The sequence below is a fragment of the Saccostrea cucullata genome, unplaced genomic scaffold (assembly GCF_032062105.1).
Source record: "Saccostrea cucullata isolate Sc308-1 unplaced genomic scaffold, CSIRO_AGI_Scuc_v1 ctg6762, whole genome shotgun sequence".
Taxonomy (NCBI): domain Eukaryota; kingdom Metazoa; phylum Mollusca; class Bivalvia; order Ostreida; family Ostreidae; genus Saccostrea; species Saccostrea cuccullata.
In genome coordinates, this window is record NW_026925414.1 from 1 (window position 1) to 24,202 (window position 24,202).

Sequence of the window (24,202 nt, forward strand, 5' to 3'; positions counted from 1 at the left end):
AAGTGTGTACAAATTGTTCAATATAATGTCTATAATGAGTCCAATTTCCTTTGGCTAGCCTACATCCTATCTTGTAAGGAAAAGCATGTCTGGTAAGGTAAACTTTCCCCAATTTCTTGTAAACAAGTTTGAAACCATTGCTCTCTGTTTTGTGGGGTGTCTTGATAAGTAGAAATTCTTTTAGGTCGGTGACTTGCTTTTCCATAATCCCATTGAGCTAGTAAACAAATGACCACAGGTGTTTGTGAGGTAAACACCTTAATTGTGCTTGGAATTCCTCTATCTTCTTCTACAGCTAAATTTCTAGTCCCTAGAGGTCTGCGGGTGGCATAGAGATTGGCTTGTGGGAATTTCTCTGCAATACTTTGACTCAATCCATGAGCTTTTACAGTTAAACAATTACATTGATGAACAATGGCTTCTATCTCACAGTTGAGTAAATCACCTTGTATCTCCTGGAGACTCATGATGTAAAATGAATCTATTTTTTAAAACACCCTTGTTTTTATATAAAATACAACAACAACAATAAAAAAAACAGTTCAATCTTTTTATTGATTCAAAATCTTGTGTAACCTACATACTTTAAGAACTTTTTTCTTTAAAGCTGCTCTAGCTTCAATGGCTTCAGGTTTCTTCCAGGCTCCTATCTCCCATTGTATCCAATCTCTGGGGTCCAATTCTTTGTTTCTCTCCTCAGGTTTCAGAACTCCATATTCTTCATAGTCACCTCCTTGTTTGTAAAACATACTTTCCAATTCTGGGGTACTGTGAGACATAGCAAATCTGGCAGTACAATGAACTTTACAGATATCCAGTCCTCCTACTGGTCTTTTCATTTGAATGAATCCCCTGATTTGATGCACTTCTCCTGTCCAGGGATGTCTTTCCTTTTGTAAAATCAAATACTGGAAACCGAAGAAGAAATCATCTTCGTTGCTCGGAAACATGTCTATATCTTCTTCTTCTTCTTTGGGCTCTGAAATGATGAAAGTCCAATTAATGGCTATCCTGTAACATCTGTCTGGAAATTTAGGATCCTTCACAGCACTACTGGCTTTTAAAACCCCTGTCCGTATGAAAATCCACTGTCTTTCTCTGTATCCTACAGCATTTTCACAGTAATCTACGGTATATCTACAGTATGCTACGGTATGCTAGCTCTGTATATACAGTAAATCTCTGTATGCCACTGTATGTATCCCCAGCATGCCACAGTTACATACAGTAGGCCCCGATACGCCTACAGTATGCCACTGTATGGCTACTGTTTCCTACAGACAACTACGGTAAACCACAGTATATGCCCCAGTACGCCCCTGTATATGTTCATTGAAGCAAAAAGAAGACGTTTACACACTCCTAGAGCACTGTACGGTTACCTAAGATGTGGGATTGTCAATTTAGTACACAGAGTTACTTACCTAAGAAATTTTTGAACATTATTTTACACACATAGTAGTGTTTTTTTTTAATTTGTTGGGAAGCTTATTTTGTTCTTTTATTACTCTGAAATAACTATGAAAAGTTAATAAATCGTTGCTTCAAAGAATATTTATCTATCAATTTTTAAAATTAATTATTTAATTATTCTTTGGTTTGATTTATTAGTCAATTAATTCATTTATTTATTTTGCAAACACCTATTTAATCCATAAAATACTTGTTGTGATTTTCAACTTTAAAAAAAAAAACACGGCCGGGGTAATGCTGAATTTTGGAAAATTGTAGTTTTTAAAATTGATATAGTTTCTTTGAAATAATAAATATAATTAATTAACGGCATGAAATTAATCATTTTAAAAACAAATCAATCTATTTCTTGACAAATACAGAGCTGCATAGTAAACTCGGCACAAAATAAATAAGGTGAAGGGGTAAGTGAAAATTAAATAAAATAAATGACTTTAAAAATACAAAATTAATAAATGAACTAATTATTTATTTTATTTATTTATTTTTTTTATCAATTTATCTACAAATACATAGATAAACAAAATAAATAAAAAATAATTTATTTATTTTTGTAATTGACAAGACAACAAAGTGATTAAATATACCCCCCCCCCCCGATTGATTTTTTTTAGTTTTATTTTTATATGAAAATCATTTCTCCTAAAATATGCTACAAAGTATTTTTTAAGCATATGAAAACAAATTCCAATTATTTTACGTTCATGATGGATATCAAAATAATCGTCAGATTATGCACAATTTTAATTTGTCAATTGCAATTTCATATTTTTACCTTGTCTTGATTGAAAAAAAAAACCGGTTTTTAAAACCGTAACACGATTATGAAAGAACTTCAAAGCCATAGATTGTTTACCAGTGACATGGGGTACACAGTAAAGACACCTATTGTCTTTTTCACTGACCACTATACCTTGTTTATTTTGTGACAGAGAGCGACCGTGTCCACTCTGCGGCTGTTTGAAATAATATTTTCTCTTTGTGAGAAAACCGTTTTTTGTCAAACAAAACAAAACAAAATAAAAGTATCGAAAAAGCTATTGACGGATTAAGATTGTGCATTATGAGACGATTATTTTGATATCCAACACGGAAGTAAAATAATGAAAAGTAGTATAAAAAATGCTTCAAAAAGACTTTGAGAGGCATTTTAGCGGAAACTTGTTTACATTAAATAAGCCAAATAAATCCAACTTTCGGGATAATAATTAATTAATTTGCTTGTATCGCCAATTTAAAAAATAAATAGATAAATATATTGTTCTTTTTACAATGATAAAATACGTGCTTTAAATCAGTTTTATTTATTTATTTTCTAACCATTTAAAAATCAATTATTGAATTGATTTTAAAATATAAAATTTTCTAAAATGCAGCATTACTCTAGCTTGTTGTGAAGGTTTGTGTTTTTGTGTAATTTTTTTTTTCTAAAAGATACAAAAAAGCCATTCCAAGTATTTTATGGATTAAATAGTTGTTAGAGAAATAAATAAATGGTAAATAAATAAAATAAACAATTAATTTATCACCATAAAAATGGCAAACTTTTTAATTATATTTTTTAAATTGACAATACAACAAAATAATTAATTATTTATATCCCCCCAAAAGAAATTTTTTAGGGTTTTTTGCATTAATATTTTTATCCTAAACTATGTTACAAAGTATTTTTTAAGCATATCAAAACAGATTTCAGTTATTTTACGTCCATGATGGATATCAATATAATCGTCAGATGATGCACAATTTTTATTTGTCAATTGCAATTTCATATTTTTACTTTCTTTTGATTGAAAAAAAAAATCAGTTTTCAAAACCCTAACACGATTATGAAAGAACTTCAAAGCCATTGATTGTTTACAAGTGACATGGGGTACACAGTAATGACACCTATTGTCTTTTTCACTGACCACTATACCTTGTTTATTTTGTGACAGAGAGCGACCGTGTCCACTCTGCGGCTGTTTGAAATAACATTTTCTCTTTGTGAGAAAACCGTTTTTTTTTCAATCAAAACAAAATAAAAGTATCAAAAAAGCTATTGACGGATTAATATTGTGCATTATGAGACGATTATTTTGATATCCAACACGGAAGTAAAATAATTAAAAGTAGTATCAATATGCTTCAAAAAGACTTTGAGGGACATTTTAGCGGAAACTTGTTTACATTAGATAAGCCAAATAAATCCAACTTTCGGGATTATAGTTAATTAATTTGTTTGTATCGTCAATTTTAAAATTAAATAGAAAAATATATTGTTCCTTTTACAATGATTAAATACGTGCTGTAAATTCGTTTTATCTATTTATTCACTAACCATTTAAAATCAATTATTGAATTGAATTTAAAAACTATTTAAAAAAAAAGCAACATTACTCTTGTTGTGAAGGTGTGTGTGTGTGTAATTTTTTTTCCAACAGGTACAAAAAACCATTCCAAGTATTTTATGGATTAAATAGGTGTTAGAGAAATAAATAAATGGTAAATAAATAAAATAAATAATTTATTTATCATCATAAAAATGTCAAACTTTTTAATTATATTTTTTAAATTGACAATACAACAAAATAATTAATTATTTATATCCCCCAAAAAGAGATATTTTAGGGTTTTTTGTATTAAGATTTTTAGCCTAAACTATGTTACAAAGTATTTTTTTTTAGCATATTAAAACGAATTTCAGTTATTTTACGTCCATGATTGATATCAAAATAATCATCAGATTATGCACAATTTTAATGTGTCAATTGCAATTTCATTTTTTTTACTTTGATTTGATTGAAAAAATGTTTTCAAAACCGTAACACGATTATGAAAGAACATCAAAGCCATTGATTGTTTACCAGTGACATGGGGTACACAGTAATGACACCTATTGTCTTTTTCACTGATCACTATACCTTGTTTATTTTGTGACAGGGAGCGACCGTGTCCACTCTGCAGCTGCTTTAAATAACATTTTCTCTTTGTATGAGAACTGATTTTTGTCATACAAAACAAAATAAAAGTTTCAAAAAGCTATTGACGGGTTAAGATTGTGCATAATTAGACGATTATTTTGATTACAAACACGGTAGTAAAATAATTAAAAATAATTCAAATATGCTTCAAAAAGACTTTGAAACATATTTTAGCGTAAAATTGTTTACATAAAATTAGCCAAATAAATCCAACTTTCGGGTATACAATTAATAATTTTGTTTGTATATTGAATTTAGAAATTAAAAAAAAAGTTTTTATGCAATGATTGATTACATGCAATTGATTAGATTAAAGTTTTTAAGAACATCAATAAGTTAAAAAAAAAAACAAGAATTACCCCGGCCGTGTTTTTTTTTTTTTTTTCCACAAAAGTTACAAAGTCACTCCAATTTTATGGATTAAATAAGTTCGCAAAATAAATAAATTAATTAATTAACTAATAAATCAAACCAAAGAATAATTAAATAATTAATTTTAAAAATTGATAGATAAATATTCTTTGAAGCAATGATTTATTAATTTTTCATAGTTATTTCAGAGTAATAAAAGAACAAAATAAGTTTCCCAACAAATTAAAAAAAAAAACACTACTATGTGTGTTAAATAATGTTAAAAAATTTCTTAGGTAAGTAACTCTGTGTACTTAATTGATAATCCCACATCTTAGGTAACCGTACAGTGCTCTGGGAGTGTGTAAACTTCTTCTTTTTGCTTCAATGAACATATACAGGGGCGTACTGGGGCATATACTGTGGTTTACCGTAGCTGTCTGTAGGAAACAGTAGCCATACAGTGGCATACTGTAGGCGTATCGGGGCCTACTGTATGTAACTGTGGCATGCTGGGGATACATACAGTGGCATACAGAGATTTACTGTATATACAGAGCTAGCATACCGTAGCATACTGTAGATATACCGTAGATTACTGTGAAAATGCTGTAGGATACAGAGAAAGACAGTGGATTTTCATACGGACAGGGGTTTTAAAAGCCAGTAGTGCAGGCTCATGCAGGGGTAAATATTCATTCCTAGGTTCCGGATCCAGTGTTTTCAACTCCATTCTTCTTTGTTGAGGAGCTTTGTGATCCCCCATAGGTTCCGTCATTCTCTTTTCTAATAAGGCAAATTTGTCTATGTCCATCTCCATCTCTTCTTCTTCTTCTAATATTCTTGGAATTCGCTTACCAAACTGTTGTTTACTCAACCACATGCCCACCTGAGGAGGATCGTCTTTGACACGTTGTTTTTATACCCCCCTTGGAAGATAAGGGTCGTGTGCAAAAAAATACGATAGACCTACGTTTTTTATGCTGACTACACAGGTTATACTTGGCAGCGACTCAAGAATGTGATTATGACGTCACGATTTCATTCACAGTCTAAAGCCTAGCCAGCCAGTTCAAACTGGATTTTCTGAAAACAATAACAATAACAAAGACAGACAAGAACAGATTTGATTTTCATTCTTTATTAACAAACAACAACAAACAACAACAATAATGCATTACAATACATTTTGATAAAAACATTGACACTTTTGTCCATGACCCGTAGGTAATTTATGATAAGTGTTTTTCAACCAAACGTCCACGTATCTGTCCCTTTGTAAAGCCATACTCTGGTCAAAGGGGAATAACCACTCGTCGGCTTTCTTTCTTTTCTTGTCTCTTTGATGTAAATAATACACGCAATATTGTCCATACACATCGGTATTCCACTCTTGATAGTGATACGGATTATAAATCCATTGCTGAGCATGACGCTGTATATAGTCTTGAATTTCTTTTTGTAAGGGAGGAAATCCACAAGAATCGAAATATTCCACCACGGGATTGCTCACATACAGACACACCCAATGTTCTCCAGGTCGATCTTGAGGATCCGTATTCACTACGACAGCTTTTTCTCCAGGTCTTAATTGATCCGGTAATAAATCTACAGGATACACGCCCCCAAAAGAACTCTTGAATTCTCTGGATAAGACTTCTCTCAATTGTCCCGTATCCATTAGTAATCAATAGCCACTTCTCTCTGTTTGTTAATGTCTATGACGTTATCGAATTCTGCATACACCACACAATTTATGGTGTTGGCCGTGTTGTTGGTAAACTGCACTTCTACTCTCAGATTTCCTGTTTCTATGAGATGGAATTTATCCGATTGCGCATCTTGATTTTTAGTGAAATCCCAACCCCATAGAGTGTAGCCGCTTTTATACTCTTCTGGGGTAATGTCTGGAGCCCAGTCTTCTCCTAATTTTCCAAGGGCTTGATACAGACTGAGATAAGATCTCAGATAAAAATCGTCGTTGAAATTAGGTTTAAAACAACGAGTACTGACATCTAATTTCTTGATCCCAAAGTTTTGGAAATGAAAGGGATTTTTAGTTTTATCTCCGTTAAAGGCCGCATTCTCCACAAAGCCTAAAACGAGATGTTTAGGCATCTGACCTTGAAACAGATGATCTGTAATCTTAGACTGAGTTCCTGTGGCAATGGTAAAGGTTTTCACTTCCACTCTTCTCAAGGGATATTTGGCTCTGTGAGTATTCAAACTTTGATTGATCTGATTCATCAAAGTAGGGGAAGGTTTGACTTTTCTCACCCACAAGACCATACTCAATATCTAGATTTTTCCCGTATTGGCTTGATTGGTCATCATGTAGAAAGCAGGTCTAGCTCGATTAAATCGCAAACGGACGTCCACTCCATTAGGCAGAAATCGATCTTGTTGAAACAAATCCAGATGTAAACGATCCAGCAAGGTGATTTTCTTACTCCCATCGATAGCTTGGTGACGTTTTCTGAATCCTTCGTTTTTAGAATCGTCCGGGTACTCTGTGAGGATGGGTTTGCTAATGACCACAGTATCATGAGCTACACCAAAACTCCTACTAGCAGCCTGGCCGGAGACCCCCAGAGGGTCTAATCCCACTTCGTCCATATGTCCTGCCGTATCTTTTTCCCATAGACTACAGGCTTTCATCTGAGTCATTAAAGTGCGGGGTTTGTAAGAGAGTAATTTCTCCAGATACGCTTTGTAAGGATAAGTATCCGTCCCCTGAGTCACTATTTTGCCATTCAGACTGAGATCGATTTCCGAAAACATGGAATGTAAGATAGTATTCACCGGAGCTATTTTAGCCGGATCTCCAGCCAGAGCACTTCCATCATTTTGAGTAAATTGACAGACCATTTGAAGATAAGTTTGAGATAAATCCAGATACTGGTCTCCTTGTCCTTTGATTTCAAATTCGATGGGAGCCGTGTCGGAATCTAAAGTACTGGAAATAGGGTAATATTCTTCCCATTTCGACTCTTCTAAAGCAATATTGGTGGGATGGACTTGGAACAATTGTAAATTGTTCATCCCACACGCACAGGAATCGGGCTGTAACATGATGTGTCTACTAGGATTAAGTTTTCACAAATGAACCTTCTGTTCACTGAACTGTCCTATTTATACTCTCTCTCAGTCAAATACATCTAAGCTCCTTTTTTTCTTGGCCCTTCCTCCTCCTTGTTTTTTTCTTTTTCTCTTAGGACCTACTCGGGCTAACAGGAATCTTCCTCTTCTTTCTTCTTCTTCTTCGTCCTTTCCCTGTTTGCCCTTTCTTCTTCTTTCTAAAGGGAGTTGCCTCGATTGAGAGCAAATAAGCCTGTATATTTAGCAGCAGTGAGTCCGTGGGTTAACACAGCATTTCGGATGTTTTTTCTTTTTCTCATTACATCTCTGCCTATCTTCACTCCGGCCATGATGGCTTGTTTTTTTCCATGCTTGAGAACATCTTTGACAAATCCTCGACCTTTTTGTCGCCCCATGCCTAATTGGGCCGCGTCTTTGAGAGTTAAACCTAGGGGTAAGTTAGGGACCGTTCCCGAGATGAACTTTAAAAAATTGCCTCCTTTTTGAGGTTTCATGTGATTTAAAATCCTACCCAATTTGAGTAATTGTGTAGCAGGAGTTCCCGATGAAAAATTATCCAAGGGAAGGGCTCCCACTAATCCAGAGATGAGGGAACCAGCTATTCCGCCGTGTCCTTTTTGACGTAATAATCCTTTATGATAAGTCCAACCGTGTCCTGTCTCTCTCAGTAATCCGGAATGATACTGCATGGTTCATGATTCGTGTGAAACTGACCTTTCTCTCCTCGGGGGACTTCCTTTTATACCCTTTTAAGGGCTGAATACAATACAGACAGCAGACCAGACAAGCCATCACGCCCAATAAGATGGAACACAACAACGGTACATTCATCTCAGTATACTTTTCTGAAATGAAGTTTCACGATAGATTTCCCACTTAAAAAAGGCATGGGCTGTCCTAAAGGAGTCATGATGTGAATCTCAATGGTATCGAAATGTTTTTTATTCAAAGGGACATATTCTGCTCGAATGGGTTCCCATTTACATTGTTTTTCTTTGTCCTCAAAATGACAAGGCACCACTCTTAAGAGTTTCAAGGCATTGGAGCCTACGGTCTGGGGTTGAATCAGATCGCAATACACATACATGGATTTTAAATTCCGGTATAAATCGGCCGTGTCCGGAGCCATGTAACTGATGTTGATCCATTTGGTGGTATTTTCTGTCCAATTTTCGGGCACCAATTTGCGACCGTGGTAGCCTAATTTATAAGCCAGACTTAAAGGAAACCTGATAAAGATGGGAATTTGACGTAAATGAGTGACATAATTCACTCGATCGAAATTCTCCCGATAGTTAAATCTCATCTCGGTTTTAGGGGGATCTTCTTCTGCTTTCTTGTAGAATTTTCCTTAAAGGGGCTGATAAAGTCACATCAATCCCATCTCCGGCCACTTTGATCGCATTTCTTGGACTCCTGCTCCTGGGGCCTGTCCAGGTCTGATATTTTTTCCAAATGGTTTTCAGACGCCGTTCTAAACCTTCATTGATTTCGGCTAGGAGAGCTGTAGGGTTGGCATAAGGTCCCGGTCTAAATTTGAGCCGATACAAATTTAATTTCTCTGTGGGATCATAAGTTCCATTCAACCAATACGCTTGTCTCCATCCCACTAACAATTGAGTATCGGCAAAAGTAATGGGAGCACTTTTCAAGAGTTGAAATCTTCCCCAATGATACTTATCCGGGTCCTCCAGATCCAGTTTCTCCCCCGGGGAAATGTTTTCAAAAAAAGGGGGAATTTTTTCCAGATAAACTTCTTCTTCACTGATATTTTCGATACTACAAGGATAGATCATTTCCGTCAAAGCCACTTCCCATTGACCGTCCGTTAAATCTAGGGATTGAGGTAATAAGGTTTTAAATTGAGCCGTCGTATTGCTAGGAAAAGAGGTCATAGACCCATCACTGGGTAAAGTCATGTAAAACCCACTGCTCTCGGCCATGTTCAATCTAAGACTGAGACCCTTGACCTTAGGACTTTTGTATTTATAACAATACTTTTTTAAAAATAAACATTTTTTATTCAATGATTTACACTTCTATTTCTTCTTCTTCGTCTTCTGATCGGTCCTCAATCACTCGAGTCAACAAAAGTCCTTTCTTTTCCATCGAGTCTTTAATCTGGGAAAAAGGGATGCGACAATACACGTACTCTGTAGGACAATAATGAGGTGGAAATGTCAGTCCTTTTTTCTCCATCTTGAAATAATATTTCAGACAATCTCCAATGTCCGAGTACCATGAACTTTCATTCTGAATGGTGTTGATGGGTGTGAGACGATTCAGATGAGTACAAGTGACCCATTTGTATTGCTGATAATATTGGTTGATTTTCATCCTCACTCTAGATCCTGTTAGAGGATAGGGAATATTCACTCTTTTTTCCAACCACACATTGTCCAGGGAATAGCCTGGATGATGTTCAAAGAAATCCATGATGGCTCCTATTTTAGTTTTCATCCACCCTCCTTGCATATACATAAACTGACTGACGGGACTCTCACAATACCAACGATACTGCATCTTTGGGAAAACACGTCTGACTTGCTCAGTGTCCTTTTTCAGAATGAGAGAGTTTTTTGTTATATACCTCTTGATAAAACCCCACTCCTCTATTTTTTTTTATTTTTTTTAAGTTATTTTAAAAAAACAACAAAACAAAGAATTTTAAAAACAAGATTTTATTCAAGTAAAAATACAAAATGATTTTAATGTCCCATGTATCGACATAAGGGACAATTTCTGTAGCAGGTCACTGTGAACTTCTCTATACAGTTTTCACAACAAGGGTATTGCCTGCATTGTCCGCATTTCCATTTTCCTTGAGTCTTTTCCTGGCAGCAGGTCATACATTCTTTCAACGGTCTGTTCCTGGTCATTTTCACCCATCGGGGAGGCGGTATATTCTCAATTCCTTTCTTCCAGATGAAATATTTAATGCATCAGCTACAACCACAAGTCTCCATGGAAGGCTCATCATCGTCAAACCAATGTGGAAATGGCATTTCACAATGCTCGCAAATCCTATAGACTTTCCAACGCCATCCGGGACAGGGGTTATACACTGTGAATTCTCTCGGATGGATCATCTTCTGATCACAGTAATGACAAACATATTTTTCTACCTCGTACAAATACAACCATCTCCACACAAAAATCATGATGGGTATAATGAGCGCAGGGTGCTCCCAGCTCCGCTTTATATACCTTTACTGTAAGGGCCGTGTGCAAAAATACGATAGACCTACGTTTTTTATGCTGACTACACAGGTAATACTTGGCAGCGATTCAAGTCAGTGATTGTCACGTCATCATCACAAACCTAGGGTATATAGAGCGCCGCTTTGACTTCACTGCGGTCATTATTTAGCAATCATGTCTTTTGCGTGGAAAATTATGTATTAGTATGAGGAAGAAAAGAAAATATGCCATCACTGCCATAAGGAGACGAAAAACGTTTGGAAATACGCCGCCTACAATCATGCGGGAAAAATTGTTAGTTGGTTTTGGGGATGCAGTGAATGTGGAGAACCTATACCACACTGGGTGATAGATGACCCCCCGTCTTTAGAAGATTGTGCCTGTGATTGGTGCCTGAAATATTTCCTGTGGAAATATCCAGTGGAGAAAATCACACCCCCTCGGGCCAAATTCATGAAAAGAAATAGAAAAATTGAGAAATGTCTTTCCTGCTGGGAATTTAACACTCAAGGAAAATGGAAATGTGGACAGTGTATGAAATACCCCTGCTGTGAAAAGTGTGTAAAGAACCTTTTTCAAACTTCCTACAAGGGGATGTCCTTTATGTCGATATGATGGAAATAAATATCCTTTTGAACAATAAAAGTGTAAACAAAAAGAAGCAAGTCTTGTTTGTTTTTTTTCTATCTCAGTTATAGGGAAAAATAAAGAACAACACTAGAATTTTGGTTTCTTTTATTTTATTCATAACAACAATAACAAGAACATCATAATAACAAACATTCAAAACTTCTGTTCAGTTCTTTTTGTATGGGGAACGATTTCCTCATGTACAAATAGTCTCTTTCACAAGCACAGTCCGTGATATCGTATCCTTTTAGGATCACTTCTTTCAAATAGTCTTCTATACAATCTCTGGCTTTTTCCATCCATTTCCCATGAATCCAAGTCTTCTCGGGTCCCTGTCTTCGGTGAGCCAAGACGTATTTGACTTTCCATTTGAATTCTCCATATTTAGGTGATCTGGGTCCTATTAAGACCATGTGTTTGCTTCTTTTGCGGTCCGGTAACTTGAATCTCTTATACAGGTAGATTTCATTGAGACCTGTTTGTCCTGGATTTTGATCAAAGAAATCTTGAATACATGTCTCTTTATTTCTCATCCATTCTCCTTTGTGAGTGGTCCCTTCACGTTCCACTATTTTCCAACGATACTCTAAGCTTAAAAAATCCATGATGTGCTCTGTCCCTCACTCAGATCAGAAATGATCCCCTTGGGGTTTGGGTGTCTCCTAATATATCCTAACTTGGTGAATTCGTCTTCTTGACCGTAGGGGTTTGATGCATCATAGTAGGACTAGGCATGATGTAACCGACCGAAGAACTCACACATACCATCCAATATTCTCGATTAAGATCGTGTAAAGCTAACATGACCACAATCGGGATGATGAGGGAAATACAAATGAATAATTGTGCAAAATACACAATTTCTTCTCGAGAAATATTCTCTCCACAAAATTTCCAATGAGGAGTTACTGGATGAGATCCGTTTGAGGAATCCATGAATCGAAACTAGGGGGATATCCTTTCCACCGGACTTTGACTTCTTGAATGATTTTCTTCCCGACTCGTCGCTTTTTATACCCCAAGATTTCCTCCACTTCGTACACGTCGTCTTTTTTAATGATCTGTTGTAATTCTTTCTCGTAAAAAGTCCCTTCTAATTCCTCTTGGTTGTAATCTTGTACTCGATACACGTAAGGATACCGACCTGGGATTTGTTGAGCAATGGTAAATATTTCCGTGGTCCAGTTCGGTAAATATCCTTTTTCAAAAGTGCGTTTGGCTTTACTGATGCGGACCTTATCTCCTGTTTTAAACTTGGGGGGTTTAGGAGAGGTCTGTGATTCCCCATATAAAGTTTTCCAGACTTTTAACACATTCGAGGGCTTCACTTGAGCTGGGGCTCTTTGGATACTGCGATGATAGGTATGATTGTAAGCATACACTAAATCCGGTAAGACCTCTAAATACCGTCTGGTTTTATTCCGAGTGAAATACCGCCACATGCGTGCTTTGAGGGTTCTCTGAAATCGTTCCACAATACTAGCTTTGGTGTCCGTATTGCGAGTGGTAAAGAAATGAATGGATTTAAAAGCCTGTAGGAATTCTCGATTGGTAAATTCTTTGCCTTGATCCGATTGAATGCGGATGGGACGTTGACCGTCTTGTCGGAAAATCTCTTGTAATCCTCGAATCATTTCTTTTCCCGTTTTCTGTTTTAAAGGCACCACCCATGCATATTTAGATAAGACGTCAATGGCACACAATAAAAACGTATAGCCGTCATTGTGTTTCTTTAAACTGGACACATCGGCTAAATCTAATTGCCATTGTTCGTCTATATCCATCACTCTGGTCTGTTGTCTCCGGAATTTTCTGTGAATGGGTTTATGTAAGGTATAGGTATCTTGCTCTTTTAACCATTCTCGTATGGTGTTCAAGGAAATCTTATGTCCCAGACTTTTGACCTGACGATACAAAGTCTGTATTCCTCCATACCCTCTCTTGGGATCGTAATAAATCTCTGTTAAAATGTCCCCCACTTCCTTCTTCTTCTTCTTCTTCTTCTTCATGTCTTAGGCAAAGGAAGCCAATCTTCGTTGATTTGTTGTAATTTCTTCTTATTGGCTTCTTCTTGGGCTTTTAATTGCTTACTGGCTCGATAGGGACTATATTTAGGTGAGAATTTTTTTAGCACCCTTGATCTTGCCTCTACAGGTCGACTAATAGGGGTCAAAAAAGAAGATGAAGCATCCTGAAATCCGCTCTCTTCGTCCTCGTCACTCAAAGCCCCTTTAGGTGTACTGATTTTTGGTGGTTTCTGCATGGCTTTTATAAGGTTTTGATTTTTCACGTAGTCCATCGGAGCATGGGTCTCTTTTAAAGCTTGAGCAAATTCATCTAATCCTTTAGGAACCGGATGATTTTTCTAGGGTATGGTTCTCATGTTTTCAGCCATTAAATCCACAATGTTAGAATTGGGTACTTTTTGACCTCGATAACTGATTTCTCCGTCTTTATTCCAAGTCAATACTTTGCTTTTCTTTAAATGATTTAATAATAATTCAGCTTTTCTTTGCATGGGTTTATTCACGCTTTGAATGATTTGTTGATCGATCTCGGGCTCTGGAGCTGCTGCTGCTGCTGGGGCTACGGGTGCAGGGACTGAGGTTTTTTTGGTAGTCCCTGGCTCTCTCGCTTGTTGTAAATAATTCCTATACCGATGAAGTTCTTGACCGTATAAAGCCACTTTTTCTTCTGGAGTTAAATCTTCACGTCTGGTAATCTGATCCAATTCTTGACCTATACTCAGAGTAGATTGAAATTCCGGAGGTTTAGGGAATTTTCCTTTGAGTTCATTCAACAGAATTTCAGGTACTAACACCATTTTACGACTCATTTTTGTATCTTCTTGTTCCTCTTCTTTTTAATGGCTTTATAGATAGAATGTCCGGTATCCAACAGTAAAGGGGCTGCTGAGATTAAAAGGGGTAAAAGATTTCCTCCTTTTTGTTGTACTAATAAAGCTCGTCTTTTCTGGACAGATTGGGGTCGGACCAGTCTCCTTAAGATGTGTTTCTTAGGAGCTAGTTTTCGTTTCTGAGCCGAATTGAGAGGTAACACCCCTTTTAATAGGTTGTAGACGATCTCACAAATTTTCAGAATACAATCTCCAGAACAATGTTTTAAAATCCCCGTTTTTAAGGACGAGGAATAGTGAGGGTCTGATAACACTCTTAAAAGAGGGGCATGCGCTCTTAATCGCGTACAACATCCCTTTTTCTTCTTGGCCATCTTTGAAAACAATGAAGAGAAGTCTCCCATGTCACTCCCTTTTATAGTGTCTCTCTTAAGGAGGGGCATACCCTCCGTGTTTGTCGCTCTCGTGTTTATCTCTAGCTTTCTCCCTGACATAAATTTTTCTGCAATATCGGCATTTATATCTCAGACCTTTAGGAAGTTTAGGGGTGGAGGCCGTCAAGGGTTGAAAACGTGTGATTTTAGGGGAATGAACGGGGACTTTAATTCCAGGGGAGGAGGAGGGAATGCCCACATTCACTCGAGGAAACACTTCTAAATCGCTGGCTCTTTGACTGCCTATGGGTCCCATAGCACGATCCATTCTCAGTTCTGCTTGTTTCTTGAGTAACTTTCCTATGGTCTTTTGTCTTTGTTCCTTATAATACTGATTGATTTCGTTTTTTAGACTTTCGGGCATGGCTTTACGTTGAGCTAGAGTTTGAGGAGCAGATTTTCGCCTTTTCGCCGCTGTTTTCTTGGGAGGGGCTTTTTTCTTGGGTGGGGTTTTTTCTTCTTAGGAGGGGCTTTTCTCTTCTTGGGAGGGGCTATTCTCTTCTTCTTTTTTCTGCTCTTTTGAGCTGCTCCTCCGACACGGACCATCCAATCCGGAAACACTCTTTGTTTCTTATTATCGACTCTTACCACTACACTCTTCAAACGACGAACCCGTCGTTTTTTAGGACTATTCCATTTGAATAAATGACGAATGATGACTCCGCCTAGAAATCCAGCTCTCCGCGTTTTAAAATAGCCGTTTATCTGTCTTGATCACTGGCCGATTGATCGGCAATGATCTTTAAATCTTGACGATGATGATCGATAAACTTTTGGGTCTGTTTATTGATAGGTAAGACCCCTTTCATTAAATTGCGAGCTCCCATAGCAAACCAATTCAATAAGGCTTTACGCCCTAATTCGATTAAATGGGCTCGCTTGGCGGGATCTCGTTCCCGCTGTAAACGTCGTAAGGTTCTCACTAATTTACTCTTGGCCGATGGAGCCATGATGAGATGGAAATGAACAATGACCCAGAAGAGTGTGAAACACTTTTATTTATACTCTTGAGGCATGTGTACAGTCAACATTTCAAACATTCGACTTCTCAATCGGTATTCGTCTGGGGTCTGGGGACTCAGGTCAACGAGAAGATATCCGTGAGGCACCTGGGTGGCTTCTTGATAAGCAGACATCAAATGAGGCAAGGCTAGCTGACGACTCAACACACTGATCTGAGATTTGTCTCTGGGATTTTTGAATAAGACTAAATAATGAGCATTCAAACTAATGGTGCGATGAGAGGCGGCTCGATCAAATAAATTCTGAGTGATGTAAATCACACTGGTATTCCGATGATGCGCTTTGCGGGTAAACCAATCCACAATGGATTCGATGGCTTTTCCTCCCATCATGTCGTCAAAAATGAGTAAATGGGGCACACTCAAATTGGCTACTAATTTCTCGTCGTCTTCTGGAATATTTCGGATGAAAGATACCTTATCTTTTAAAGAAGTGTAAGCGGGTTGCCATTCCCGATAACACCAGACGATTTTTTTCGGGCATGGCGGTGATCCAGTGTACATTGTTCACTAATGTCTTGACGAATTCTGTTTTGCCCGATTTCGAGGGCCATGCAACCACCATGGTAAACTCGTGTTTCAATTGAAAAGAGGGGAGGGGTGTCTCCTCGGAATACATGTTGATCAATGAAAGATAAGTTGGGTTCAGGGTCTTATTTATAGTTAACACAGAAATATGCGTTTGGACTGTTGAATCTCGGCTCGACAGATGGGGCAAAACTGAAAGGAAGGAGCACACAAAGCACAGCAACACACGTGTCCGCAAGGTAGAAAAACGATTTGTAATTCTTCGTCTAAACAAATGTGACATTTTCCTCGAGCCTGGACGTCTGGTTCTGGGTTCAGTAGAGGTTTAATCTCAGGTATAGGTTTATACCCATGCTGATCTAAACCTGCAATGAACACATTCATCACCCACCCTCGTCCTTTATACAGATTGATGTAAGGACAATTGGGGTTCCAGTAAGCATGTTCTACACAAGGATCGTCCTCGGGATCCCAATTGATTAAAGTCATTCCACAATGAAAACAGACTGTCTTGTCCTCATAACCTTTGCAGAAAAACCCAGCTCGAGCTATGTCTGGTATTTTTCCTAAGAGAGGTTCTGGCCATCCGTGCTCAAAAGTAGCTTCTCTCTTTGAGAGCCGAGCATACTGAGGATAACGCATGGGTTGATCTGGCACTTTCTCAGTCATGAATGAACTTTTGATTTGTATTACCCCCCTTTTTATAGAGAATATGAAGCAGAAAAAAAACACATAAAACAATCAATTTTTTAATTCAATGTCAACATTGAACATATCAATAACCATAAGGTAAAGTGTTATAAGAGGGTAATAATTGTCTCTTATCATACACAATTCTATACTGTTTCTCTAAAGGTTTGGTCACGACGTCATGATCACGGGTCCTCTGGATTTTGTGGGGATAAGGGACTGTAACTTCCTCTATTTCTCCTTTGAGCATTTTTTCAAAAGTCTCTAGGGACACGATCTGGGAGGTTCGATGGTTGAGAGTGATTCCTTTGACTTTATGGACCTCGGTTCCTTTGGCGGTCCGATAACCATAATTTTTAGGGCCTGCCGACATGAATTTGATGATGTGATCCCCGTCTAATTCGTCGGTCCATTCTCCTAAACTATTGCCCAAGGTAGGATTAAAACCTCCTTCCCGATGTTGATAAATGATACTGTCCGTATCGAAATAAAGGACCCGATCTCCTAAAGGTTGTAAAGTCTCGTAGGGGTGTAAGCGGGCATGCGCGGTGGTAAAACAAGCCAGGACCACGTTTCCAAATGGACATTCTTCGACGAATTCCTGTTTGTCTTGATAATTCACTAGCATCTTGTCCTTTCTGGGGTCCTCTTTATTGTCCAAGAGTTGCATGCCCTTGATGTCGAGAGTCGAATCTTGTAAGAGTTGCTGTAATTCCTCTTCTTCGTCCAAGTATCTGGTTTTGGGTAATAACAGCCGTTGAGCAAATTTTCCCCACAGACAATTTAAAAAGAGTTTAGCAATGGTTCTTCTCACTGGATTCTTCTCGATACTGAGAATGTCCATCATGATGCCTTCTTTGTCTAAGACTTGTCGAATGTAATCTTGTTTTTGTTCTGAGGTCTCACAGTCGGGGGAAAATCCGGAGGCTTCGCAGGGGGGATAAGGAAGCATACAAAATATTTTACCTTGGCTAAATCAGTGCTGCATTATGACGTCATAGTAGTCGAGATGACGTCAATTTTAGAAATCAGGTTTACGTAATATTGGTATTTAGCGATGTAATTTAACTCTAGAAAATGATTAGAAACGTGTAAACATTAACAAAAATAAAATGTTTTTATTTTGTTATGCTGTAACAGTCATTATGATTAAAATCTACCACCGATGACGTCATATGTGTACATCAAGTAACTTGGAAATTGATCATGTCGTGTAAAGAGAATTTGGCTAAGATCAAAGATACGTAAAATGGAGTTTAAAAGGAAATATAGGAAATATTGTGATAAATTCATATGGAGGTCAATTAATTAAACAGGTATGTTAATTTATAAAATCAAGAATAAATTCCCCTGAACTAAATTTATATGCTTCAAACAAATTAATTGAAAATGTTGAATCTGAAAAACTTCTGGGAGTGCATATTGATCATTCATTGCGCTATAATCACCATATTGACTCAGTTTGTAAATTTTTGACATATAAATTATATACTTTACGCAAAATTAAAAAATTTCTTCCCTTACACACAAGAAAACTATTCTATCATGCATACATTCTGCCTTCTATGAATTATTGTCTTACTATTTGGGGTAATGCGCCAGGTGCTGGCATAGATAGAGTTTTTAAATTGCAAAAAAGGGCAGCCCGGATTATATTAGATGTGGCTTACGATGCCCCTTCACTACCATTATTTGAAAAACTTGGATGGCTGACCATATACGAGTTGATCGATTTTCATAAATATTTACTACTGTACAAAACACTTCATGGTATGGCACCTACTTATTTAAGAGACTCTTTTGAATTTATTTCTTCTAATAATTATGTTCTACGATCTGAAACAAAGTATGACCTTCAACTTCCGAAATATCGAACAAATCAATTTAAAAATTCTTTTCATTATTCTGGTGTTCATTTATCGAACAAATTACCTTTGTATATACGTTTTTCACAGAATTTACACACATTTCGTAAAAATGTTGAAACATTTATTATAAAGTGTCGCAACTAAAATGTCCTAAAAAAGTATTTTTACGTCATATTGTATTATTTATTTATTATTGTAAAATGTTTTTATTATTGTACATGTATTATTGTGAACATGCTAAGAGGGCCCCGAGGAAGACTAGTGCATTACACTAATCGGGTTACCCTCTCAAAATAAAGTATCATTATTATTATTATTATTATTATTATTTTCATCGATTATATTCTCTTTCGAAGACAGTCAGCTATATTACGTATCCCGGTCGGCCTATCGTCCGTCATTCTTGACTAAAAAATGCAACAGAACAACAATAAGCTATATATTTCAAAACATTCGATTTGTACAGATTGAAAGTTTGCGTTTTGACAAACTTGGAAAGTGCTGCTAGAATCCCGAGTTAAGCATGGTTGTACGAAAAATCTCGATTCATATGTATAAAATTCAAAACAAAGGGTAAAGTTTCGTGCGAATGTGTGGAATAAATATTTTACGGACAAGATAGTGGGTAGCAGCATTTTTTTGACAAAATAGATATTTTTCAACTATATTACATACTCAAAGAAATTATCAAACTCCGGGGTATTGTTGTTCTGTAAGCCTTTTAATTAAGGAAAATTTTGCTATTAATAGAAGTCACATGATGCCGTGGCGGTGATGCACGTCTTTGCGTTAGACACGCTTTTATCTGTATGCAATAGTAAATAACAGTTTACGTTTATCAGTGGTTTTGGTAATTTATTAAACTAATTTTTCTTCAAAAAATTCAAATTTCCCGAGAAATTACTTATATGCTTCCTTAACATACCCGCGTTCCTGTTTGATCTTGAGGAAGGTATCGATGTAGTGTGTCTGAATAAATCCTGTCTGCTTTCTTTAAAATGCCACACTTCGTAGATTCGCTCTAAGGTATATCCCATGTCTAGGGCTTTATGTAATTCGGTATTCACCCAGGTGCCCGTGAGACTGCGTTCCTGGTCGGTGTGTGGACATCGATCTTGAGAAGTAGAGTCCTGTCGTTCGGCACACGTTCGACATAAGGGAAATAATAACTTGCCTCCCGTCCGATAAGGTAATATGGGGTGATAGAGGCCTCTGGGTGGTAAGACCCGACAGTGAATGAGACCAAAATAACTTCTCACGTCCCGGAACTCATCTGTGATGATCTCGGGATGCCCCACAGGAAAAGGTCTGTGTTTCAACACGTAAGGGTATAGGGAACAGACGTCCACGTATCTCATGTCCCCTTCCTCACAATATAATCGAGTGGCATTAGTCCGGCCTCCGTACAGGGCGTCTCGGGGGTTCAAAGGATCGGGAATGTCCAGGTCTCGTACAAAATGCTGTAAACTCACATCTCGTTGCACTTGCTGATCGAAATCGTGCTCCCAGATGCTACGAACATTGTACCCCATGTCCTCCAAGACAGCAGTCCTTTTGAGGGTTTCCTCGTCTAATTGTTGGTAAGTAAACTGGGTCCGGTGAGGATGAGTTTCGGTCTGTAGACTGGGATAGCAGGTGGGGCATCCGTGCCAATAGCACCCGTAAAATTCGTAGACGGTACGAGTCGCTTCCTGGTATCCGTCGACGGTATAATTTCCGATCTTGACTTCGCCCCCGTTTCTGGCATGGCGTATGTGACATCCGGTCTGTTGACTCATCCAGGTGAGCCACCGACAGGCTTTGGCCGAATATTGTCGTGCCGGTTGATACCCCAGGTTCGGAATGATGGCAATGGTCTCTTTAGGCATGAATTGTCGACGGTAGGTTAAATTAGCAGCACTGGCAAAAGTGATGGATTCCTGGAAAGGGTCCACTTTGACCAGGTTCTTGAGGGTGGTTCTAAACTCTGCACAGAATCGTCGTAAAATGTCGACGTCCGAGACACAATACTCTACAAACTCTTTCTGGAAATCAAACACTTTTCCAGTCTGTTGTTCGTACCATTCGAAAAAAGCCTGTCGTCCACTGATAGACATTTCGTCCGGATTGTAGAAAGCTGCCGGTGGATAAGGTCCCACGTAATTCTGGTTCTGTTCCGTATTAAAAAAGTGGGGGAAATAGCCTTTCTTGAGTTCGGTGAATCCGAAAGCCGAGGGCATCTTGGCCAATGCAAACGGTAAGAAATTATACGAGTCGATGAATTTCAATCCGCATATTTCCATGTACAAGATCTTACTGCCGTTCATGATAACGTTAGGTTTCAGGCAAGAGGAATGCACCAGGTGATTCAAAATGAATTGTCCGTCGTATCCTTTGAAGTTATGGGCGATGATGATGGCCTCGTCGTGTACTAAAGTGGAATTCTTAGTACCTGTAGTCGGTTGTAATAACCAGTCCATGAACTTCTTTAAGGTGTCTGGTCCTTTAAATAGGTGCTGACGGAGTCCCATGTGTTGACAATGAGGACAGAATTGGTCTATGGGTAAGTGACCGCAATGTTGACAGACGCGGTGTGCCACACACAGTTTAGGGATGTTAATGCAGGTTTCCTGAGTGCATTCGAAATCGAAATAGATGTAAAACTGTAAGGTCTCTTTCCCCTTCTTCTTGTTCTCGGGCTTCTGCTGTACGTAGCACTGATGATCGGCATCGACGATTTTCTTACAGATCTTACATTGTTTCTGTTCTCCGCACTTGTGACGAGGAATTAATTTCTTAGGCATCCAGGAATGACACTTCTCGCATCGTCCCATTAAATTGCAGACACTGGTGGTGGTTTTCTTACTATGGGGTCTTAAATGATTTTCATAGCAGGTCCTGTTCTTAAAAAATCCATGGCATTCCTGACATTGAATGCGGCTCCCGTCTTCGGGACATCGGGGGCATCCTAAACAATATTTACAGCGATGAGGGCACTGGGACCGATGGTCTGTGACAGTCCTGTACCCCACGTCGCAATGATCACAGTAATATTGGTTCCCCGTCACTCCCGGCATGGATATGATGGCATCGTAATGCTGCTCGTCTAACAAAACGTTCCAACAAGTTCCATCTCCCCAACCTTTGTAGATAGCCTCTAAACAGTTTAGTCGAAGTGGTCTTGAACTGAAATATTTTCAGTCGATACCGAGGGGCTAACACCTGTTGTAATTTCTCCCATTCTTCGGGTCCACAAGACTGATTGATATCACACTCGGCCTGTTCCATGAGGGCTATTGCTTCTCGTTTCTGGTCCAAGGACTTAAAATCTCCTTTCGCATAGCTAGCCATTGTTTTTCCCATTCCGGGTCTGGATGTTCCGGTTTTTGACTGTGTAATCTAGTGACGACGATGGCTCTAGCCAAACAACATTTATCCCAGGGATTGACGATCCGAACGATGGCTCTTTTATTATTCTTAAAAGTCTCCTTATTCACTTGTAAATGTTTGGTTCTGTCTCCACCACTCCCCTCAGGATACTTGACGTGAAACAGGTCGAATTCCAGGGAGCTGTCGCACAGTTTGAACTCCTTTTTGGATTGTTGAACGACTTCTATCTTATCTAAAATGAGGTCCTCGTTTAAATGTTTACATTGCGTAAACTCGTACCGAATATCTGAATCCAAAGAATCGTGGCGTAGATTCAGGCGGAGGTAATCGTTAGGATTACACTGCATTTTAGATTTGACGGATTGTAACATATCTCTGAATAATCGCCGAACGAATCCTCTGTTTTCCTCTTCTGGAAATTCTTTGAAATTGACGGTATATTTATTTTCCTGCGCTTTAAATTTTTTAAGAGTGCATTTCTCTATTCAGTCTCTTCTGATAATACTTGGAAATGGCCTTGGGTTTGGGTGGTGAATGAATAGGTGATTTTGGTCCCTCATGCGCCCTAGTCCTTTGTTGCTGTTGTCGTTGTTTTTCTAGTTGAGCTCTTCTCTGTAATAGTCTGGCATTTCTTTTCCTAAGCTCTAATTCTCGATCTTTATTTTCATGAAGAATTTGATCTAATTCTCTCTCCCGTAGTTGTTGTTCTAATTGAGCTCTTCTCTGTAATATTTCCGCATTTCTTTTCCTGAGCTCTAATTCACTGGTTCTCTGTGGAGTTATAATTCTGTCTAATTCTCTCTCCCGTAGTTGTCGTTGTCGTTGTTGTTCTTGTAGAGCTCTTCTCTGTAATATTTTGGCATTTTTTTCCCGGAGCTTTAATTCTTGTTCTCTTTTCTCATAAAGAATTCGATCTAATTCTCGCTCCCTTCTTTTCCATTTTAATAATCGTTGAGCATGTAACTGTTTTTCTCTAGTAGAATCCATGACCCCAATAGGAGCTGGCACTGACAGTAGAATGAGCCGAAGGTCGGAGAAAAGCCGTATTTATATAGTGGATGACGTCACAATGCATAGGTAAGCTAGAGTGTACAAAGACGTACACAGTACGATCAAAACGCAAGTCTAACATATTTTTGCACACGACCCTAAACAAACCCATGCTATATAAACCGGGGGTGGACATTGACGATCGTTCTTCGTTAGCACTTGGAACTAGAAACAGGTAAAATGGAGACAAAAAATATGGAAGAAAAAATATGGTATATTGAGAGAAAATACAAAGGACACTGGATGAAAACCACAGAAGAACACAGGATTTCATGAATTTTAAAATCCATTCCACAGAATCGCTTAATGAAAGAGAATTTAGGCAAAGAGTGTGGTTTGAAACAAGAAAAAAATTTCATGCTGCAGATTGTCCTAGGAGAAGAAACTTAGTTTGCTGTTGACAGGGATTAGTGATGCGGATGGATGAATGGTCACCCTGAATACAAATGGTCAATCGAGGGTGATCATGGTATTCTGGATATAAGTATCTGGTACAGAGATTTAGAAGACTGTCTTCAAGATTTGTTCCTGGACCTGGAAAAGAGAAAACTTCCAGCCACTTACGCCTACTACCTCTATAGTCGTATAGCCTTTAAGACTGTCTTCAGAATTTATTGTGAAATTTGGGGTGTAACAGAGTGATTGATTGATTACAGATCCCTGAAAA

The 24,202-nt window shown here is 37.9% G+C and overlaps 5 protein-coding genes across 5 annotated transcripts; all 5 read right to left on the reverse strand.

The window, feature by feature from the left end:
* Window positions 1–6,467: 6,467 nt before the first annotated feature.
* LOC134268802 (uncharacterized protein F54H12.2-like) lies at window positions 6,468–7,076 on the reverse strand. The gene has a single exon (XM_062751050.1). The coding sequence runs from the start codon at window positions 7,074–7,076 to the stop codon at window positions 6,468–6,470; it is 609 nt and encodes a 202-aa protein (XP_062607034.1).
* Window positions 7,077–7,085: 9 nt separating this feature from the next.
* Window positions 7,086–7,859, reverse strand: LOC134268803 (uncharacterized protein F54H12.2-like). The gene has a single exon (XM_062751051.1). The coding sequence runs from the start codon at window positions 7,857–7,859 to the stop codon at window positions 7,086–7,088; it is 774 nt and encodes a 257-aa protein (XP_062607035.1).
* Window positions 7,860–12,622: 4,763 nt separating this feature from the next.
* LOC134268804 (uncharacterized) lies at window positions 12,623–13,726 on the reverse strand. Its single transcript, XM_062751052.1, has one exon. It carries the CDS (start codon window positions 13,724–13,726, stop codon window positions 12,623–12,625), a length of 1,104 nt encoding a protein of 367 aa, XP_062607036.1.
* Window positions 13,727–16,693: 2,967 nt separating this feature from the next.
* LOC134268806 (death-associated inhibitor of apoptosis 2-like) lies at window positions 16,694–17,227 on the reverse strand. Its single transcript, XM_062751054.1, has one exon. It carries the CDS (start codon window positions 17,225–17,227, stop codon window positions 16,694–16,696), a length of 534 nt encoding a protein of 177 aa, XP_062607038.1.
* A 2,632-nt stretch (window positions 17,228–19,859) lies between these two features.
* On the reverse strand, window positions 19,860–21,335 carry LOC134268807 (uncharacterized). Its single transcript, XM_062751055.1, has 2 exons — window positions 20,042–21,335; window positions 19,860–19,921 (listed from the first exon to the last, which is right to left on the reverse strand). Exons 1-2 carry the CDS (start codon window positions 21,333–21,335, stop codon window positions 19,860–19,862), a joined length of 1,356 nt encoding a protein of 451 aa, XP_062607039.1.
* Between the last annotated feature and the right edge of the window lie 2,867 nt (window positions 21,336–24,202).

Bases quoted from the DNA above. Each gene is read 5' to 3' on its own strand.
- LOC134268802 (XM_062751050.1), bottom strand. From the start codon at position 7,076: ATGGTCTTGTGGGTGAGAAAAGTCAAACCTTCCCCTACTTTGATGAAT.
- LOC134268803 (XM_062751051.1), bottom strand. From the start codon at position 7,859: ATGTTACAGCCCGATTCCTGTGCGTGTGGGATGAACAATTTACAATTG.
- LOC134268804 (XM_062751052.1), bottom strand. From the start codon at position 13,726: ATGAAGAAGAAGAAGAAGAAGAAGAAGGAAGTGGGGGACATTTTAACA.
- LOC134268806 (XM_062751054.1), bottom strand. From the start codon at position 17,227: ATGACTGAGAAAGTGCCAGATCAACCCATGCGTTATCCTCAGTATGCT.
- LOC134268807 (XM_062751055.1), bottom strand. From the start codon at position 21,335: ATGCCCTCGGCTTTCGGATTCACCGAACTCAAGAAAGGCTATTTCCCC. The intron at 19,922-20,041 runs GTATGTTAAGGA...TATTGCATACAG, and splicing joins AAGATCAAACAGGAACGCGG to ATAAAAGCGTGTCTAACGCA.